The following is a 20940-nucleotide window of genomic DNA, read 5'->3' as shown; positions in this document are numbered from 1 at the left end:
AAAGTTTGTTGCGCTCTCTCTCTCTCTCTCTCTCTCTCTCTCTCTCTCACACACACACACACACACACACACACACACACACACACACACACACACACACACACACACACACACACAAATCCAGCTAGTTATAAGGAAAAACTTATAGTATACGATAATCAAATTCATCGCTCATCATTACCACAAATGGCCTGACCAATAATTGAAAATGTTTGATGCATCACATTAGGAAGCTCGCAAGCTATGTTCATGTGGACTTTTCACTCTTTAAATGTCTCAATATATTCCACTAACAAAAGAACTCTTAATTTGTACGTGTTGACAAGAACCAAACTTATTGTTTTAGCACATCTACTTTAATCACTTTTCAATGATATTTCTAACAAAAAAGAAAGTAGGAATAATTTTACAAACGTGCTAAAACTTGTTTAAGCTTATAGTTTTAAATGTCTATCCAATGATCTATAGCATGATAACTATCTCTACACTTAAAATGGAGGTTATAAAGTGCTATTAAAAGATTGTCCAAGACACCACTTTTTGGTACCACCAATACATGCTTTAACCCATGTGGAAGAGAGTGCACACCATTGCTAATGCATAAATAACAACTAAACTAAACTAAGACGCATTTCAATCCCTTGCTTCTCATATAGTCAGTATCTATAATGGCTAGGATAAAGAGAAGGCTTAATCAACATTTTTTTAATGTCGCTTTTCTACAAATTAGAAGGGCGTGCTCTAAACACTAGACTATATTTATTCGCAAGTGTCAAGACATTAAGGTGTCTTGTCTTCCTACTAGGTTTGCATATTTATTTAATAAAGCTAGAAACAATATTTTAAGGTGTTATTCACTATGTGGCTATATTTGTTTTTCCTTTGTCAAAATGAATGTGAGATTAAGAAATTCATAAAAAGCTTCAAATTGAAACTTTCATCAACATCTTAAGCAAGCATATTAAAATGATTTCTCAAAAAAACTTAAAAGGCCTATAACTTTGTAAAACATCATAATGTTCGTATTTATAAATCCATGCTAATAGATAATGACATTTCAAAAAAGATTTGTTTGTTTTCCCAAAAGCCTAGTTTTATGCTTGCTATTAATGAAAAACAAAGACTAGTAATTTTGCATTTGACAAGTAGGATACATTTTGGCCTTGCAAAGCTCATTCCAAACACTCAATGTTTACGTGCAGAGTTATGATAAAAGATTCTACGTCTTAAGATCAAGGAAACAAATGTTTTCGAATGTGTAATCTTCCATGATTGCATAATTGTTACATATTGAAATTGTAATGTATAGTTTATTGAAAGCTATACTGTTGTCACATAGCCAATCATGTAACGAGATATTATAATTCTACTATTGTCAAGGAATTGATATAAATCATTGAGAGTGACTAGTTGCTCTCATTTGCACGGCCAATGTTCCGTCATGTAAAAAAGTACAAAAATTTTGGTGCATTGCACTCTAGGAAAGTTTCCTACTTCTCCTGAACATCATTATCTACAACCTAAAGTATATTTACATGACATAGATGCCTATTACTATAATCCAATTACAAATTACATAAACTTTCACATGTTTTATGTCACACATGACACAATCCATCGAGCTTGTACATTAGACACTTGCAACTTTGATTAATTGATTCAACCTTATTAAGCAGAATTTTTAAGTATAATAACTCTTAAAAATATGAAAAATTACCAAAATACCCCTCTAATTTGTGGAAATTCCCAAAATACCCCTCAAATTTCAAAAAATTCCAACACACCCCCACATTTTGTCATAAATTCCCAAAATGCCCTTCAAATTTTCCAAAATATCTCTGGTTGTGAAATTAAATTTCTCCAAAGATTAAAAAATTTGTAGCTTTTCATAAGAAGATTCATTGCTTATCAATATAAGATGCTAAATCCAGAATTTGAGTCGATTATGTAGGCTTTGGAGATGAATTAGTTCATTACTTTTAGACATAATTTCCTTTTTTTGCAAGGTAGTTCGTGGCAAATTACATGTTCAGCATGAAAAAACAGATCTCAATTATAAAAAAAGAATAAAGATTGAAAAATCTTGAACAATCCAACCAAAATAGATACAAGGGTATTTTGAGAATTTTTGAAATTTGAAGAGTATTTTGGGAATTTCCACAAATTAGAGGGGTATTTTGGTAATTTTCCCTAAAAATATTAAGCAACTGTACATAATTAGTGTTCTACATTTTCTTTTCCAAGGCCTCAGATTTGTTTTATAAGCTTGTGCTACCTATGTTTCAAGATTTTCCCACACTCATGTGAGTATTTTTCAGGAGCCCAGTTCTTTAACGTGATAAGCTCAAAAGTCTTGAGAGCCAATGTTTAAAAATACTAGGATCAGTGTATGAGAGACCTTCACAAGACATTTTATTCGTATTTGAGAAAAAAGAACACTCAGTGTCCTATTTTGGTACCAAAAAACTAGCGTTCAACACAAGCAATCTCCTAAAAACCCTTAGCAAACCACAGTACACAACTAGAAAAGGGGAAAAGGAAATCAGCTGACCCCTGTATCTTGACAAAAACATTCCTCCACTTTCGAGTGGTGGGTGGCTCATCGGGGGACAAAAAGACCCAGTTGTCAGCTTGCTGCTCCAATATCAACACCCCCGAAACGCTGGCACCCCACTGCCGGCACGAGGGTCAGGAAAAGCAGTCATTTTGAATAAATGATGTGATTATGAGGCCCCAAAAACAAAATCCCCCCTACCCACCCCCACATATATAACGGTGGTAGGAAAGGCAGAGAGGAGCAAATGCGGACGACGTATTGGATGATCATGAGGATGTCTCTCTATGGAATTACGCGCACGTGCGCACTCATACACATCTGATTCTAGCAAGGGAATGTGCATTGCATGTACAACCTTCACATTGATTTCTCATAAAACCAGCTCAAAAGTCTCACAAGAGCTGCACTGTATATACAGAGCCGTCATAGAAAATCTGTGATCTGTACAAAACACTGGCTGGCTTTGGCAGCCAGAATCATGATGCTGCTGCAGCAGCTCTTCAAGCCTTTTTCTCAAGAAGTGCAAATTTACCTGTGATACAAACCAAACAGAACCAGTCACCACGTGATCTAGGCCATTTTCTTTGTGTTCGAGTATCTATACTATCCCTTGCACCCAATCGATTGTGCACACAGAACATACAAAGAACGCCTTTCTTTAACCCTGTCTTGTATGTGATTATTCTGAAGATCCAAAGACACGAAACTCCTGTTATGCATTCATGCAACCAACCTTCTCATGCTGAACATCAAGCCGAAGATGCCCGCAACTGCAAAAAATCAAATGCTGATTTTGCTGAAGTTTTCCAGCTTTGCATATGGGGCAAATCACCTCATCCTCCTGAAACAAAACTACAGCTATTAGATATGGAAGTACCGCAAGCTACAGATTGTGAACTTCATGAATGTGTGTGTGTGTGTGTGTGTGTGTGTGTGTGTGAGAGAGAGAGAGAGAGAGAGAGAGAGAGAGAGAGAGAGAGAGAGAGAGAGAGAGAGAAAATGAAATGAAATGAAATGTTATATTAACGTCTTCAAAAGGCCAGAGTGACCTGTGAGACCAAACTGATACAAAAGTGGTGAATCTGTTACAATGTCTGAAAAGTGTGAAAGTGTGAAAATAAATGCGAAAAAACTAAATACAAAGTATTAGATAAACTTCTTAGGAGCATTCTGGGTGTCTGGCTAGAATGCTTCTAATCCTTTGTTGTAGTCTCCTCTGGTGAAGTGTGCTCATCTCGGTCGTGGTCGTCTCGATTTCCTAAGCTCAATCGCCCTGTCAATGAGGGTGCCTTTGGTATGAATGTGGGTACTCCATTGTGCTCGCTGCTGGCCTCTTGCTTCTCCTTCCATTCCTGTTTCTCTCGATCCGAAGAAATCTGTGATTTGCCTTTGAGGCTGTAGTGCTCTTTGTCTTCTCATTAGATTATCCCTGTGCCGATGTAGTTCCAGTAGGTACAGGCCTAAGCACCTTTGATCTTGGTATTGCATGACTCTATCTAGAGGTCCAAAGTCTTCTTTAAATAGGCAATGGAAACGCCCACGTATCTCATAGTATACGATGCAATGGCATATGTAGTGTAGTTCTGTCTCCGGCTCCATTCCGCATAACTTGCAAATTCTACTCTCAGGTGGGATTCCCCTAAATCTGCCAAATTCAATTTCCAACTGGTGTGAGGATGTACGAATCTGACCAATAGCACATCTCAACCCATGAGACAGGTGGGTATCCATGTAGCTCGGGCGAATCACAAAACCATCTTCAGATAGCTGTAGGAAGTTTTCTTTGTAGTCGGCCATCTTCGTGCCCAATTCTTGTGTAGGGTCTACCCATGTCCTCTTAGTGTCCAACTGTATAAGATCCTGGCCGATGATTTTATTAATCTCCGTTCGTGGTGTGTGTGTGTGTGTGAGAGAGAGAGAGAGAGAGAGAGAGAGAGAGAGAGAGAGAGAGAGAATTCTATCAGCCTTGTACTTTGCCTTGGGGCAGTTGTATCAGTTTTTACTTCCTTGTAGGTAGGCACCTTCTGAGCGCCTACAAGGGGTCCAAGTAATAGAGAATCAGCACTTTCCACGGAGAGAGAGAGAGAGAGAGAGAGAGAGAGAGAGAGAGAGAGAGAGAGAGATTCATTTTATCATGGCCAAAGAGAATTGGCAGAGATAAAACCATGTACATACTACCAGTGTCATCATATTCCAATGTCATACTATACAGCCAACAACACAGAGCCTCCACTATGACGCATCTGTGTCAGACTGTGGATGGTATACTAGTCATAAAAGTGGTGTGGGTGAGGTATGCAAGTGCTACATGGAGCTCTATTCCCTATAGAACTCAATGCATATTGAGGTACACCTTTTCCCCACATTGAGGAGATTATCGTGAGAAGTGTGTAATTTGTATGTAGGGAAAATCCAATTCTGCTCAAGGCAGAAGGGTGAGAAAAGTTGCTAAAGGGAACAAAGCTAAAAGACCATATCAAAGCATTCTAAAGGTGTCACTTCTGCCACACTACTGGTCATCTTGCAGGCAGTGTTTTGCCAAGGATGGTTGGTATATTGAAGGAAGAGGCCAATTTACAGAAATCACCATCATTAAAGACAGAAAAGAGGAGATGACCAAATAAGAAAGTAGGGCCTAGGTAGCACGTCTCTAGTATAGTCCCTTTCGATCCACAACGAATCCACCAACTAGGATAAATTTACATCAGGATGTGGTGACGAGTGGAAACTGAATATTTATGATGATCTATGAGGCATAACCTCAATCATTATTTCTTATAACACCGCCACGTTTTATTGCAGATTCATCACCCCTACAACGATGACTTCATCCTTCCACCACTATTCATTTTCCCATAAATTTTGACTGCGTAACATTAATGCTCCCCTTGAAAGTATCTCCCTTCACGAGACTATCTCAACAGATTTAAAAGCTTGTTGGTACCTCAGCAAAAAGCAACTTTTCACATACTAACAAGCTAGAAGAGGCCAGGGGTACTAAGACAGCAGATATTCTACGGCTTATGCCCTGTCTAGCATTGTATACCTTCATGAGGTCAGAATAGTCTGAACTTATGAATATAAGAGGGGATGAAACACTCACAAAACTACAAAAGCAAGGACACAAGAAAACATGGAAAAAAGAAACTAATTCACTAAACCCTAAACCGTAAGCCCCGTCTATAATTGTACGTGAGCAAAAGCAAGAAGATTAAACCATGCTTTCCCTCCGCATCATAAACAAGCATCACCGCTGGGTGATACTGGCAGTAAGACAATTTAATGGTCAGTAACAACTTGGATGAAGAATAGAGAAGTCTGTGAGCCTCTGATTCTAGTAGAAGGCAAGCTTTTGCTACATTACAGCAGCCACCTCTTCCATACCCTCCAAAGCCACACCCATCGCCCACTTTGTGGAGTAGAGTCATTGAGCAGCTCTTCAGTGTGGGAGAGCTGCTGACCACGTGGAGATCGGTAGTCACCATTCACTTAACACTCCTGTGCTCTGAAGCTTTACTAGATAGAATTACCACAGGGTTTTCTCGAGTGTTGGGCTCCAAGACTATTTTAGACCCACAAATCAACCCTGTGATGCCCTTCATGGACCAACCAAAATTTAAGAGGATCATCGTTGGCCATAATTTCGCTCTATTGTATCACCTTGTTCTGAGGCGAAGCAGTGTGTTATAGTATCATAAACAGCAGTAGCAGCAATCAGGGCAGTATATCATCCCAAGCCAGTACTAGATTTCCAGCCCTTAGTCGATCGATATATCCTACAATGTCTCTTAGCATTCCCACCATCTGATCATTCAAGAGGTTTGAGTACCTAGGGGGGGAGGGAGAATATACAGGTAACAAAAGATCATGTCTATTGACCCACGGCCATTTGCAATAACATTCTGGATTCATTCCAAATCCTTGACTCCCTTTTCCGAAATTTACACCGTTGCTGGCTCCGTTTCTGCCTCAAAAAATCCAGACAACACACACAGAATCTAGATCACACAGCCATTGAGGAGGCACCCGACAGCTGCCCGGCCCAATTTTCTTTGAGCACACATGGGACGGTAATGCACACGTTCTCCCATGAAAGACCATTTCTTGAGCTTCACTGAAACCCTGAAGCATTAATATATGGCAAATCATGACAAACCCTAATTCTCAAACAAGCTCAATCAGTCCAAAAGATCGCTTTCATAACTCGAGAATGGAAGATGGTGTTTGAACATTGGCACAAGAAAACACCATACATATTTATAGAAAGCCTTACCTCGCTATTTTGTAGTTGTTCCAACATCATTGAAAGAGCACGATCCTCTTGCTCACATGATTTCTCAAACTCTTCCAGTAATACACTGTCTGATCACAACAAAATAAATAAAAATTCAGACATGCCGGCAACTACACACATACATGCCAAACAGCCGAACTAAGAAGTACAAGTAGATCACCGGATGCTAGCAATGCATGCCACCAAAGAATTTACTTTGGGGGATGGGTTTTTTTTTCTTTTTTGGTTTGGAGGGTCTACAAGACCAAGTACAAATCAGATGGATCTTTGGATAAGCACAAGGCAGGGCTAGTTAGAACCATCTCTAAATTACGGTACATATTTGGTACATAAAGTACGCAGTCCTGTATGGATTGAGGACGTAATAATACAGCATTGGTAAAAATACCTTAATAAATAGAGAAAAATAGGAATTTTGCAATAAAAGCCTACAAACACATAAACTATCACTCTGTAGCTGATTAGAGAGACCTATCTACCCCTAATATCAATCAAGTAAGTTTTCTATAAACTGACAATTACACTATACCCATTACCATGTACACATACTTCCAACACAATATCTGTAACCTGTATGATGATAAAATCTATAAATTAGAATATCACAAAGTGACACTTAATCAACACCCATTGCCAAAACTACACCCTAAACCGGTGTTCGATCCTCTCTGCACTTTCTACATGGACTCCTTGATTATAATTTATGCTCCAAACTAAAGTCAGCTTCAAACTCTAGTAAGGGTGTATCCATATGGTACGGATCCGTACTATACGGACGTATCATATGGATGGAATCAGTACGTATGTATGGGTCTACCTTGGCTAGTTGCCAAGGGCTTTTCGCAAGGACCGAGGGCCATTCAAAGTTTATTGTGATGCTTGTGGTCGTAGTCTGAAAGCAGTTTTGATGCAAGAAGACCATGTCATTGCTAATGAGAGTAGGATGTTCTCACGGCTAGAGTTGGTAGCACAGATTTATGAGAAAGAGCTATTGGCAATAATCCATGCTCTTACATAGTGGCGACACTATTTACTCGGAGCTGATTTCACTGTCTTTACAGATCATTAGAGTTTACGCTACTTCTTGTCACGGAAGCAGCTTTTGAAAAAGCAGTTGTGATGGGCTAACATCCTGTCACAGTTTCACCTCCAGATTGTCCATGTTCAAGGACATAAGAACTTAGTGGCAGATGCATTGTCTCGGAAGCCCTTGGTTTAGGCTATTTCCGCGATTCATCACCGAAGCTTTGGGGATATGGTTGACCAGTACGCCATAGATCCCGACTTTGCTGACATTTTTTCCCAGATACACAATGGGGAGACCGTTTCAGGCTATTTCATACCAGACTGCTATTTGATGCTGAAAATGATGTTGTGTGTTACACGGCCTTTCAGAGGAAAGGTCTTGACCGAGTGCCATTGTTCACCTTCTACGGGTCACCGCGGCATAGATACCACCTTGGAGAGTGTGGAGCGTTACTTCTATTGGCCGAGGCTCAAAAAGGATGTGGATGACTTTGTTCGCAGTTGTTTAGTATACCAAAAGGTGAAATTTGACACGCATAAGGCACAAGGACTTCTACAGTCTTTTACCCATTCCCTCATGCCCCTGGGAAAGCATTGCTATGGATTTCATCTTTGATCTTCCCAAGACTCAAAGTGGGCAAGATGGCATTTGGTCATTGACAAATTTAGCAAGCAAGCTCACTTTATTCCAGTAAAGAAGACGGTCAAGCCCGATCATTTGGCGAGACTATTCATTGCTCAGATTTTTCGGTTACATGACATGCCTAAGACGATAGTTTCGGACAAAGATCCCCGATTCACGAGTTCGTTTTGGAAGGGCAATTTAGGAGAACATTGGCACGCGGTTGCAATTCTCATCATCATTCACCCGCAGACAGCTCGGCAATCTGAGATAGCTAATTCAGTGGTTTTGGACAGCCATTAATAGATTTAGCAAGCAAGCTCACTTTATTCCAATAAAGAAGACGGTCAAGCATGATCATTTGGCAAGACTATTCATTGCTCACATTTTTCGGTTGCATGGCATGCCTAAGACGATACTTTCGGACAGAGATCCCCAATTCACGAGTTTGTTTTGGAGGGCAATTTGGGAGAACATTGGCACACGGTTGCAGTTCTCATCATCATTCCACCCGCAAAAAGATGGGCAATCTGAGATAGCCAATTCAGTGGTTTTGGATTTATTGAAGTCTTACATCTATGATCAGAAGACTCAATGGGAAAAGTATTTGCCCTTGGTGGAATTTGCCTACAATAACACTGTTCACTCTTCGACGAGGAAGGCGCCATTTGAGGTAATTGAAGGTGCTAAGAAAGTCCCTCCATTTCTAAGCACCAAGGACAAGATTTTGAAGCAGATCAGTACACAAGGGATTTGGACACTGCTTTTGCCAAAGTTCGTTAGGCTCTAGAGAAGTCTCAAGCACGACAAAAGAAGGCAACAGATAAACATAGACGCGACTTGAAATTGAAGGAAGATGATTGGGTGCTCTTACGTTTTGAGAAGACACACCAAAGGAAACAAAAGGGAAAAGGAGCGGCTTTTTCCAAAGCTTAGCATGAGGTATTATGGCCCTTTCCAGATCCAAGAACAAATATATGATGTATCCTTCAGACTCAAGTTGTCAGACACTTGGAAGATTCACAATGCTTTTCATGTGAGTCTCTTAAAACCTTTCAAGGGTGAGGTGTCAGTTGACAGGGAGCCTGATGAGCAACCTGAAGTGGAAGAGAGCGAGGAGATAGTCGTTCCGGAACAGACACTGGACCATAAAGAAAGGAAAGTGAAAGGTAAAGTGGTTCGGTGGTTCTTAGTGAAATTCAAGCACTATCCGGCATTGGATGCAAAGTGGATGGAGGAGGACCTAGCAAATACTCCTCAGATTTTGGAACTTTACCTTGAGGCTTTCCGCTTAGCTTTGTCTATTCCGAAAGATCCAATAGATCAGCAGGGTTGAATATGGTGCAGACAAGACTGCACGAGAGGGGAGTCACTCCGCTCCTTTGTCACAGATTACTTGAACGAAATAAAGTCATTGATTTCCTTTTGGATTTCAAGGATATTGTTGTGCTGACAGTATTCTGTTGTATGACTTTCTGAATAAGGAAATTGAAAATGGGAATTCCCGAACTTCAATCGGATTGATGTGTACTCTCTCATGTGATTTTGTTTGAGTGCATTTAGGTCTTGAGAATCTATAGACATGATCACAATAAGAAGTAGCTAATCCGACATCAATGAGGTCCGGTGTGGATCTAGATACGATTGCTAGATACGTTGCCAGAAATCATGGTCTTCGATCTGAAATCAATTTTGATGTGATTGATTTGAATATGATCTGAATGTGCACTGACTAAGTCGTCTTTGTGCAAGCTAGATTTGTGTTATCTAGTGCGTTGGTACTTAAGAGTCGGTGTCTACTAAACTGGTTTATGGCCTCTGACTATTTTGTAGGCGTAATTGAGGACGATTACAATTGTTTCAAGAGGGGAGTATGTCACAAATTGATGATGTAGCATGCTATAAGTTGTCCCGACTTATGGGCACCTGTCGACAGGGCCCTGGGACTACTAGGAAAATTAAAAGGGATTGGTGGGCTGACTGTACGAATTCTCCGCGAATTGCGCTGGCTGGCAATACGGACGCCCGTGATTTCCGTTGGATGTGTTGACGTGGCAACGTACAAATTTCCGTATCTTGCGCTGGCTGGCAATACGGACGCCCGTGATTTCCACTGGATGTGCTGACGTGGCAGCATACGGATTTCTGTATTTTGTGTTGGGCTAATTTAGAGCCAGCTTTTGGGGAGCCAAGTGCTTTTGAGTTTGAAAGCTTTTCATGTACTGCTTTTCCATGGCCAAGGGCCTTTAAATAAGACACTTGGGCCTCTCTGTGGCTCCCTTGTGCTAACGAGCTAGTGAGCACAAAGGACCCTCGAGCAATTGTACTTTGCTCAAGCATTAATACAAAAAAAAAAACTTAAAGGGGCGTCAGTCTTTGGGACCAATCTCTCTGGGCACGGAACTACATCGAGCCGTGTCGACTCAATTGAATTGTGAATTAAGCGTGAAGTATTTTAAAGTGATTCTCTCTCGTGTGTCATGCCAGATTCTCGACTTGGGGTGCCTAAGTCTGTTACACAAGGCTCGGTGGATTACTACGCAAGTTCAGGGTTGCCTCATGGGTTTCCTGAACATATACGCGCCCAATGTGGCATGTACACAAGAAGAATTTTGGTCTCATATTGTAGTGTCTTTGCTGCATGCAGAGCAGTGGTGTGTTGGGGGAGACTTCAACATGTTAGAGGGCCCCTCTGACAGTATTGAAGGTAGCCATGGTACTGTGCACGGGACCGAGTTGGTAGCTTGGGAGCGTCCATGTATGACTTTGAGGGTTTCCGATGTTCGGTAGCACTCAGGTTTTGTGAGGCTCTCAGACAGCTTGTCTTTCTCTCGCTCTGACCGCACAGTAGGAGGAGTCAGTGACCACATCTGTGACATGGGGGATCGGTTTGCATCCTAGCAAGGACTACTTTTTCCGACCATGCGCCAGTGATGCTCACTATGACAGACAAACAGAGCAGGGGTGGTGTGATGCTACGCATCCCTGAGAGGATCTTGCTGGATCCAGAGCTTAGAGAGCGAGTGGAGGCACTTTGAACAGAGAGTTGGACACACAGGACACCCTTGCTGGTAGAGTGGCCTCTGAACTGGCTGAGCTTAGTCGCTTCTTCCTCCAGATGTCTGCAGCTCGCTTCGCTGCAACCAAGGAGGAGGAGAAGCTCTCCGACGGGACATTGTTTCCTTGCAGAGGATGCTCTAGACAGTCCTTGGTTGGAGGAGCAGATGCAGCAGGCTAGACGCAGTTGGCTAGCATTGAGGAGCGGCGTCATGAGTTTTCCTTCCATCGATAGGCATCTCACTGGATTCAAGTGGGTGACAAAGTTATTGGAAAGTTTTTTGAGAGGTGGGGCCACGCCATGCGCACACCAGTGTCAACCAATTGAGGAGACCCCACGGGTTAGTTGCTTCAGAGCCTGAGGATAGGCATGCAGTAGCTACTGACTTTTACCGTGATTTGTTCTCAGCTGAGTGTCAAGATACATGCACATAGCATGTTTGGGCACAAATTCCTTGCCTTGTTACTAAGATACGACAGAGACTTGAGCTTCCCCTCCAGCTAGAGGAGCTCCATGAGGCCCTCAAAGCACTCCCCCGAGGTAGTTGTCCAGGGGAGGATGGTTTGACTCCCAGCTTTTTCTTGGAGTACTGGGACTTGCTTGGTTCAGATCTTTGCAGTGCATTCCTGTACGTTTTACATACTGGCGAGAAGTGAGGGCATGATTTACCTTATTCCCAAGGAGGGAGGTTCGATGAGATTTGACGGTGGCGACCCATCACCATCCTCAACTGGGCCTACAAAATTCTAGCAAAGGCTCTGAGCTTGACGATTCAGCCACTACTAGAGAGCATTATACATAGGACCCAGACAGGTTTTGTCAAGGAGCCAACATCTTCACTTTTTGGGTGGCGTCTCCCCTAGCGTGTCTCCGAGGAGAGGATCTGGTGATGCTCCTCGATTTTGAGAAGTCCTACGACAGAGTTGACTTGGACTTCCTGGAGGGCACTCTATGTAGGATGGGTTCTTGGATCAGAGGTGTGTCAGCTCTCTACAGGCGTGCGCACAGTCAGGCGCTCTTGGAAGGGGGAAGAGGGGAACGCGTCATGCTCATGTGTTTGGTTCGACAGGGTTGCCCTCTAGCCCCCTTTCTCTTTCTATTCTATGTTGAGGCAATAGCAGATTTTTGACTTCTTAGCAAGTTGTCTTGTGTGGTCTCGAGCTCCCTATTAGGTCAGATGAGCTACTTGACGTTGAGATTGCCGACGACTCAGCCTTGTACTTGGAGGACCAGGAGGCCAATCTGCACAGGCGTGAGCAGGCTCTTGAGGTGTTTTGTTGTGCATCAAGAGCACTGATCTCAAGGACAACAATAGCTTTCTGGGTTGGCAGTGCTCCTACGCCTGATTGGTCGCCAGATGAGGGTTTCAGATGTATTCCCCCAGGGACTAGAGTTAGTTACTTGGGTTGTCTTGTTGGCCTGGACTTGTCCCCCAAGCAGCAGACTGCTCCCCTCCTCCTGTCCATAGGGAGGAAGTTGTTGCATTCGAGCTCGGCACGGCTCTCTCTTAGGCAGGCAGAGTTGTAGTGGCCAACCAGGTGCTATTGGCTACTATGTGGTACGTCACGTCTTGCTGGATCTTCTCGAGATCCTATATTAGCCAGCTAGAGAGGCTGATCAAGAACTTTCTTTGGTCAGGGTCCAGTTAGCCCGAGCCAAAGTAGCTTGGTAGGTCATCATCTTACCATGTTCTCAGGGGAAGCTGGGGATCATAGACCCAACAAAGCAGAGCATAGCCCTTCTTGGGAAGTTTGTTGTCAAAGGACTGCTTCCATGGGAGGAGCCCTGGAAGGAGTTGCTTCTTCACCGCTTCGAGCTCGAGTCCCTCACGCAGGAGACCCTTGGAGCCCTTCGATCAAGTGGATCTTTACAGAGATGCACAGAGTTGGTCTGAGCAGGAGACTGGAGGATCGGTTTGCTGCGAGCCTACTTAGGTCTTGGAAGCACTTGAGTGGCCTGGAGCAGCACCAACCCACTTGCACGGAGGAGCGCTTGAGACGGCCCCTTGTTTGAAACACCATGGTTGGCACTCAAAGAGGCCACCTGGTTGGTAGTAGGCCTCATGTTTCTTGGGGTCCCATGGTAGAGGGCCCAGCCCACACTCTTGGTGACTGGCTTCAGTTTTCAAGTTTGCTCGAGGAGGCACAAAGCATCCGGCTACGAGGCATGAGAGGGGTGCAGAGCATGTGCCAGGACATTACAGAGGCTTTACTAACTGATTGGTTCACCCCTCTAGAGACAGCAGCTCCCAAATGGATGGGGGCCTTCATGCAATTGGAGGTCCTCATCGCAGTTCGTGCTTGCTTGGAGTCCGTAACCCCCATGTTCTTTCAGATCCAGGGAGAGGGTCACCTACACAGAGTCTATAGAGGCTCCACAGGTTGCAGAGTGATGTTTTCATAGGATACGAGTAGTGGGCATCTATGGGAGGACTTGTGTCATAGATCCTGACCAACAGATCTTGAGACAGGCCACTGGCGGCTTTAGGCTTGGGAGAGATGCCCTTTGGCATGAGTGCAGTGGGACCCTGGAGAGTGGTTTTGGAGAGACCCCTTCCCTTCAGCCGATCACCTTGGGATCCCCTTCTTTCAGTACACTGTTCGACTGGGGTGCCACACACTGGCAGCACGGAGAGAGGCTCGTCTTGCTATAGCACTTCATTGGCAGAAGGAGGGTCTCACAGTTCGCCAAGCCCACAGTCTCAGCACCCCTGCTTGCGGATTCGGCATCAACAGGCACTCAATTCCCCTGCTTGAGTATTTGGTGCACTCGGTTTCTCCCTTTGGCATCAACGGGCACTCAGTGCCCCTACCTACGTATTCAGCGCAGTCGGTTCCTCTCTCCCGAGTTGGAGTCACTCGACATAGACCACTAGACAACAACTCACTGGCTCCACTCAATTGACAAGCTTACAAGAGGTGGTTCACACACGTCTGTTGACCTCTCTAGAAGTGATTGGTTGCGAGTCTTCCAAATTCAAAATGTGGCTCTCGAGCAACGCTTGCAAAAGCTTAAGAACACGCAAGAAGCAGAGAGTCAAGCTCTCCTTGCGAAATCACGAGAATAGACGCCTCCCTTAATAAGTCCATCACGATGGTCTAGAAAGAAGTCCACAAAGTAACACATGGCATCACGAAGAAGATCGACACCGACCTCGAGCTTAAAGTTAGGATTGGGGGGCTCCATCACCTTGGTGTACCGCCAAGGACACTCTTGAAGAAGTGATCATCAAGCTCAATGAAATATTTCAACCAATACACCATTGAGCCCAGCACAATCTTCTAGATCAACGACAGAAATAGACACTTGCCACCCAGGCAATGCACCCTATGTCAAAAATCATTCTTGGAAACATGGAAGCTATTGTGACATCCTTTGATGTCACATGTGATATATTTGTTCCTTGAAGCACCCATCAACTCCATATCTTTCACATTGCATGCTTTTGTTTGATAAATTTCTTATATGCAGATAGAATGTCCCATAATATCCGATCAGGTTTTTTCCCTTTGGTCACCCAAAAACACTCATCACTATCCTCTTGTATATATTCCTTCTACATCAGGTACTAGCAATAAGGAAATTGGTACCCATATCAATCATCAAAGAATTAAAGCAATAACTGCAGGTCTCAACTATGCTTGTCAAGAGTAACTCTTACCTTCAAGGACGAAAACAAAGCTCCATTCAACAATGACAAGTCGAAAAATGGCATCCAACAACAATTAACAAGCAATGACAAATACAACAAAAGGGCTATCAACAAAAATCATAAGGAGCTCAGTGAACTAACGACGATTCAACTCAAACTCAAAGCAAGCAAGCTCAAGAAGATGCAAGACACTCGCAAACAAGGCAACTGGGTAATCTATCGAGATGGACGAGCTATCATCCAAGACTTTTGAACTCCTAAGAAGACCCCCACCGCAACCGGTTGAAGATATCCCTTACAATCAAGCTAGACCTCCCCAAACGACTCAGAGTCTGGACTCTTGTCAGAGGTCACCAGTTGGGCAACCACAAAATGTCAGACCTCAAGGATGCGCAGGAACTCTCTCTTCTCCTGCCAAGGCTCTCCATAGAACCAAGGCCTTAGAGAACGAGGAATTGCCACAGGTGGTTATCCCGGGTAGATGGCAGTCGGAGAATGGTAGTTGCCATCCACATTGAAGAAGTCACCCTCGAAGACAAAGAGGAAGAACAAGCTCGAAGTTACGCAGCTACTGAGCACCAAGTGAGGAATCGGCAGTTTCACTAATCAAAGCTTCTGCGAGTTATCAAGGTAAGCATTTCAAATTGCTAGTCGATTATTGGTCTGCTTGCTTGCGACCTTCAGAACATTTTATGTCCATGGACACATATAGCCAGCTAGATTTGAGAGAGAGACGTGCACATATTCATGTCTGTTAAGATCAGAGTGGTCAGACCGTTGTGACGTTGATGAAGCATTGAAATGTGAGATGAAATGATGCCGGAAGAAGAGAGAGGGGCACATGGGAATGATGGAAGAGGATGAGGAGAAAGCATGGGGTTGGGAAGGTCAGTTATACTTAAAAAGTATACCCTAGATTATGTAACACTACAGCTTTAACCAAAAATGATTAAACGAAATACCTCTTTTCTCATTTTCAGTCCGCAGGTCGTCATAAAGAATATTTTGCATAGCTATCATGAGTTCTTCATAATCATCGTTTTTTAGTTGAGAAAGTGCTTCAGAGGGCTCATACTCCCAAATCATGGCATCAGGATCACTTTGAGCATGAGGAGCTTCTCCATTTGTCCTTTGTCTCAGCCTATCGATCTCATCCACAAGAATATCACTGAATGCTAAGCTGGCCTTTTCCTAATTTTTAACAAGCAAAGAAACCACAGGTACTGAAGGTTTTCAAACAGTACATAGTAATAAAATAAAAACTGTATGGGGACAAATGCTCCTATGCAAGGATAGATAATCAGGTGCTGAAATTCCAAACTGCATTAAACTGTATATGAACTTTGTACAAAAACAAATAGTCCAATGAAGGACAGAAATGTGCATGGAAAGTGATAACAAAGGGTCTTCTTTTACCCGAGAAACTGGAAAAGCCTCTCCACCCAGCCTGATCTTCCACAGTATCTGGCTCCGATTAGTTTTCACTCTTTGAAGGCAATTTTCCCTGAGCTGAGACAAAATTCGACATTTGTAAAACTCCAAACCCAGATTTTTCAAATCATCTGAAAATCTCTTTTTTAATAAAGACAACACATTCCTTCTATAAACAATAACTACTGACAGGCTATAACTACCCTGGCATACTGGGATGAAAATAAAGCAATCAGAGCCTCACACTAACACATACCATTCTTTAACTCTGAGCGTCCTGGAAAGAGAAGTAAAATGGGAGGCTGCTACTGTCAAAGTGCAGTGGAAGGCGTGGTGACTCCATAGAGAGAGAGAGAGAGAGAGAGAGAGTGGACAAGCCCTATGGCTTTGCACAAGAGAATACAAGGCTCTGCACAACATTATCCAGAATGGGGGCGCTCTTCCAAGCGGGTATTGTATTTCCTAGGGGAAAACCGTCGGGTTACAAAGGCAGTTTAGTGAGGTGAGTGATAAGTTACCTGGAGGAGGCAACTCCAAAGGGAAGACCGAAGTAAGTCCCGCAGTACTTGGGCCTCTGAACAGAGGTACTTGGTCACTGTCACGCCCATATCAAGTTAGCGAAATGGGTCTCTCGAGGGCATGGGCCATGGCTCTAAGAGAGTAGATAATTCTGGCCTCTCGCAGTCTAGAGGAAACTAGTGACAAAAGCGTCTGCCTTAGGATTCTGGGTGCATAGTCCTCGTCGTTCTTCTTGTGCACTTTTCTCGTGTATGAGGAGAGCGGCCGGGAGAGCCCTACCCGACTCCTAAAACAAAACAAAACAGAAAATGGGGGCGCTCCCTCCTCCCTAGACAGGTGTGCAACAAAAATGCCCAACCCACTCCCATCAAAACCCAAGACCCTAAAACTTGGAGAATATGGAAATATGGGAAAAAATAGGGCACCCACCAAAAGGGCCACAAGTGGCCGGCTGGATCAAATCTGGAAAATTCCCCTAGGGCCCACATGCATGGAATCTGGAAAAACCTCACAAGGTCAGGCACAACCACAAAGAAGCCCTCACTCACAAGATCTAGACTCGGAAACCCAGAACTTGACCTCCAAAATACCCCCTCTCAGACACTGGGTACACAACAAGACCAAGAATCTGGGGCCTCCAACAGTGACGAAAGAATCTGCAAGTCCAGTCCACCATTGTACCAAGCACACCTCTCTATAGGATACCGCAAGACCCATGATAGACAATCCTACCGTCCAATGGCAACAAGTGCTAGCAACCGCCATCAGAGACCGCCAAGCTCGGAAGCCTGTGTCAATTGTACAGACTAGAGCCGCTTCCACTTGTACGCCATATTGTGTGGGCATGTCATCAATAGCTATAGGTTATAGGAAAAGTCAGAGATCGGTTGCACCTCCTCCAAGCATTAGTTGAGCCATCCTACTCCAAGTCCAGCTCACAATGCCAGAAGCCAGCATACACACGTCTTGTGCTCGAGTATCACAAAGATATTGCACCTTTGACTTGTCCACCACACCATCCTCCAAAGATTGAACAGATTCTCTAGTGTCATGTGACACATCCAACCCTATGTGTCCGTGGACAAGCTACAGCAGGGTTCAATTCAGTCAAGTCAGTCTAGGATAGGAAGTGATCTGGCACTTTTGTGAGTCTGTTCGCAGACCGTGCATGTCCAGACAGTTAGATTAGATGCATATCCTTTGGTTGCACACAGCATGATCATCAGATTCCCATCAGATTCCATCAGGATCATTTTACAGAGCAGAAAACCTATTTTCCCTATTTTTTACATTTTTCACTTATTATTTTTAAGTGACTTTTGTTGGGAACTAGGTAGGGCAAATTAGCAAGTGAAGTATATATAGAAATTTAGCGCTAGCACTTTCTGGCAGAAGAGGTAGCAGGAACCCGGTATTCATCAGGCAACTTCTCAGCAAGACTCCCCCCGCGACAACTCTAGCGTTTTCACTCACCAGAAGGGCTAGCGTTTTTGCATCAGATCAGCCAGCGTTTTTGCACTTGTAGATTCCCGGCGGCAGTAGACAGCAGATCAGCCCTAGCGTTAGCAGATTCCCCAGAAAACAGTAGATTCCCAGCGTTTTTAGCAGATTTCCGCCGTAGGAACCAAGTCAGCCCTAGCGTTTTGATTTGCAGATCAGCCTCAGCGTTTTGCAATTCCATCGCAACAGATTCACCCCTAGAACCAGCGTTTTCAGTTTTCAGCAGCAATTACCACAGAAGAAGTTCGGACCTCGCATATCTCACCTTCCCGCAACAGATCCTCACCGCACGGTCAGATCCCGCGAAGTTTGAAAATTCAGCCCGGAAAACGCAAATTTCAGCATCTGCATTTTCAGCGCGTCGTCGTTGCATCGTCGTCACCGACATAGAGTCAGAATTCAACAGATAAAGATTTGCAGTTTTCAGCCTTAGCATTTTCAGATTTCAGCCCATCTCGTCGTTGTCCTCATCGTCGTCGACATCGTCGGCAAGTCCAAGCATTGTAGAGATTTGTGCAATCATAAGTAGACCGCTCTTGCCATAGAGAGTGGGGCCTTCGGAGGAGGGTTTGACAACATTCTGGTGTCGTATTCTTCTCTCTCTATCTCTTAGTCTCGGCACCTTCATTCAAAGTGTTCATCCACTTTGTTTGTGTCCATTGCACTCTCTCACTAAAGGAACGGAAGGCTCTCCCTTTCGTAAGTAAAAGGAACCCTTGAGCACAGTTCGGAGCACTCATCTTGAGCAAATTTCAAAATTCACTTCCGTTGCACCTTACATCTAGGCTCTACCAAGAAAGTAGGAGCCATCACCTAAGCCGAGTGATGTGAAAGAAATATAAAACAAGTACTATCTGCCTGCAAGTACTTGATGAAGATGAAGGTGAGTGTATAAAATCAGGAACAAGATTAGCCACCTTGCCGCACTTTGAATCTGAATCTGACTTCTTTGAACAATTTATCCCCTTGTTCTCTACACCTATGACATATCACCTCCTCCTTGGATCTCTCACCAGTACCAGAAGAATCATCCATCTGTGCCTTTCGCTTCTGCTTTCCTTTCTTGGACGACTGTTCAGCTATAGCCTCTCAGCCCCCTCTGGAACGTAAGGTAAGATATGTAGTGTTCAGTACGTGTTCAGTGTGTCTTGTACATAGTACTAAACAGATCGGGTAGAAGATAAGTAAAATTCGTTCATTATAAAACACCTAAAATCTACAATACTTTGATAGGTTCATGATACATTCATAACTATGACTACAAAGAAGCTTAAACTACAAACCAAGACTACCATATGGCATAAACTATATACTTTGAGGCGTCTATATGAGTTAGAAGCTGTTAGAATTGAACAACTAGTTACAAATGAACACTTCAATTACCTATCGAGACCAAAATATGCGTACAAGATGCAACAACATTCAACAAAACCTACCGCGCATGTAGGAGCTCTTGTGTACATTGCAGATTGTAATGGAGTTCTTCAATTGCGCAAAAACACTTTGAAGCTTACTATATCAAGTCTCTGTAATGGGTATCCTTATAATCTGCAGGCGAATACAACCCACAAAATAAGCATTGCCAACTAGAGGTTGAAATTGCGTATCATAAAAAACTTATGCCCGTATAATACGATCCATACGTAAGGCATGTTGTACAGTGCAGACGCACCGTACCGTACAGTAAGGTATGTACGTACAAATCCAACCTTGGAATTTGGGCCTCCATAAATGGTCAAGTGTCACAAAACGGGAGCGTACACGAGCATTGGAAAATCTGAAAATTAACATACTTTGCAAATGTGAGAGAAGGGAGAAGATCGACACAGTATTGGGGACCACAAGATGGGTTGGTCCCCCCCCCGTTAAGAGTATTCTTTTATTCAGGGAGAATTCGTATACAAGCACAAGAACCCGAGGAAACCCCTCCGTTCTGTAATCTTAGACCCGAAGGTCGTTCCTTCCCGTAAGGGACTTAGACACGAGGCTGTACTTTCCCGTAAAGGGACTTAGGCACGAAGCCGTACTTTCCCGTAAAGGGACTTAGGCACGAAGCTGTACTTTCCCGTAAAGGGACTTAGGCACGAAGCCGTACTTTCCCGTATAGGGACTTAGGCGTGAAGCCGTACTTCCCGTGAAGGGCCTTCCCGTAAGACGGGAGATTCTTGCAAAACAAACCACACAAACACGTGACAACAATTCGTATGGCGAATCCACAATAGATACCTGTCGCTCTAGCGCGGGAAAAGCGACTTCCGTGCTTCGTAGTCTCGCGATCTCT

The 20940-nt window shown here is 43.6% G+C and overlaps 1 protein-coding gene across 2 annotated transcripts in view; it reads right to left on the bottom strand.

The window, feature by feature from the left end:
* Positions 1-2526: 2526 nt before the first annotated feature.
* The window catches only part of LOC147437089 (RPA-interacting protein A), a 33542-nt gene continuing 15128 nt past the window's right edge, over positions 2527-20940 (bottom strand). The window contains exons 2-6 of one of the 2 annotated variants that reach the window (XM_086486576.1): positions 16626-16718; positions 16172-16400; positions 6831-6919; positions 3291-3398; positions 2527-3089 (exon numbers count right to left, since the gene is read on the bottom strand). In XM_086486576.1, the coding sequence (XP_086342702.1) occupies positions 2928-3089; positions 3291-3398; positions 6831-6919; positions 16172-16400; positions 16626-16718 (681 nt within the window). In that variant the 3' untranslated portion in view covers positions 2527-2927. The remainder of the gene's footprint in view (positions 3090-3290; positions 3399-6830; positions 6920-16171; positions 16401-16625; positions 16719-20940) is intronic. The other variant, XM_086486577.1, reaches the window with a different exon arrangement.

The sequence above is a fragment of the Adiantum capillus-veneris genome, chromosome 17, assembly GCF_014529385.1.
Source record: "Adiantum capillus-veneris isolate H3 chromosome 17, ASM1452938v2, whole genome shotgun sequence".
In the NCBI taxonomy this organism is placed as follows: Eukaryota; Viridiplantae; Streptophyta; class Polypodiopsida; order Polypodiales; family Pteridaceae; genus Adiantum; species Adiantum capillus-veneris.
The sequence above is the reverse complement of the archived record's forward strand: the minus strand, read 5'-3'. Positions and strand labels throughout refer to the sequence as shown.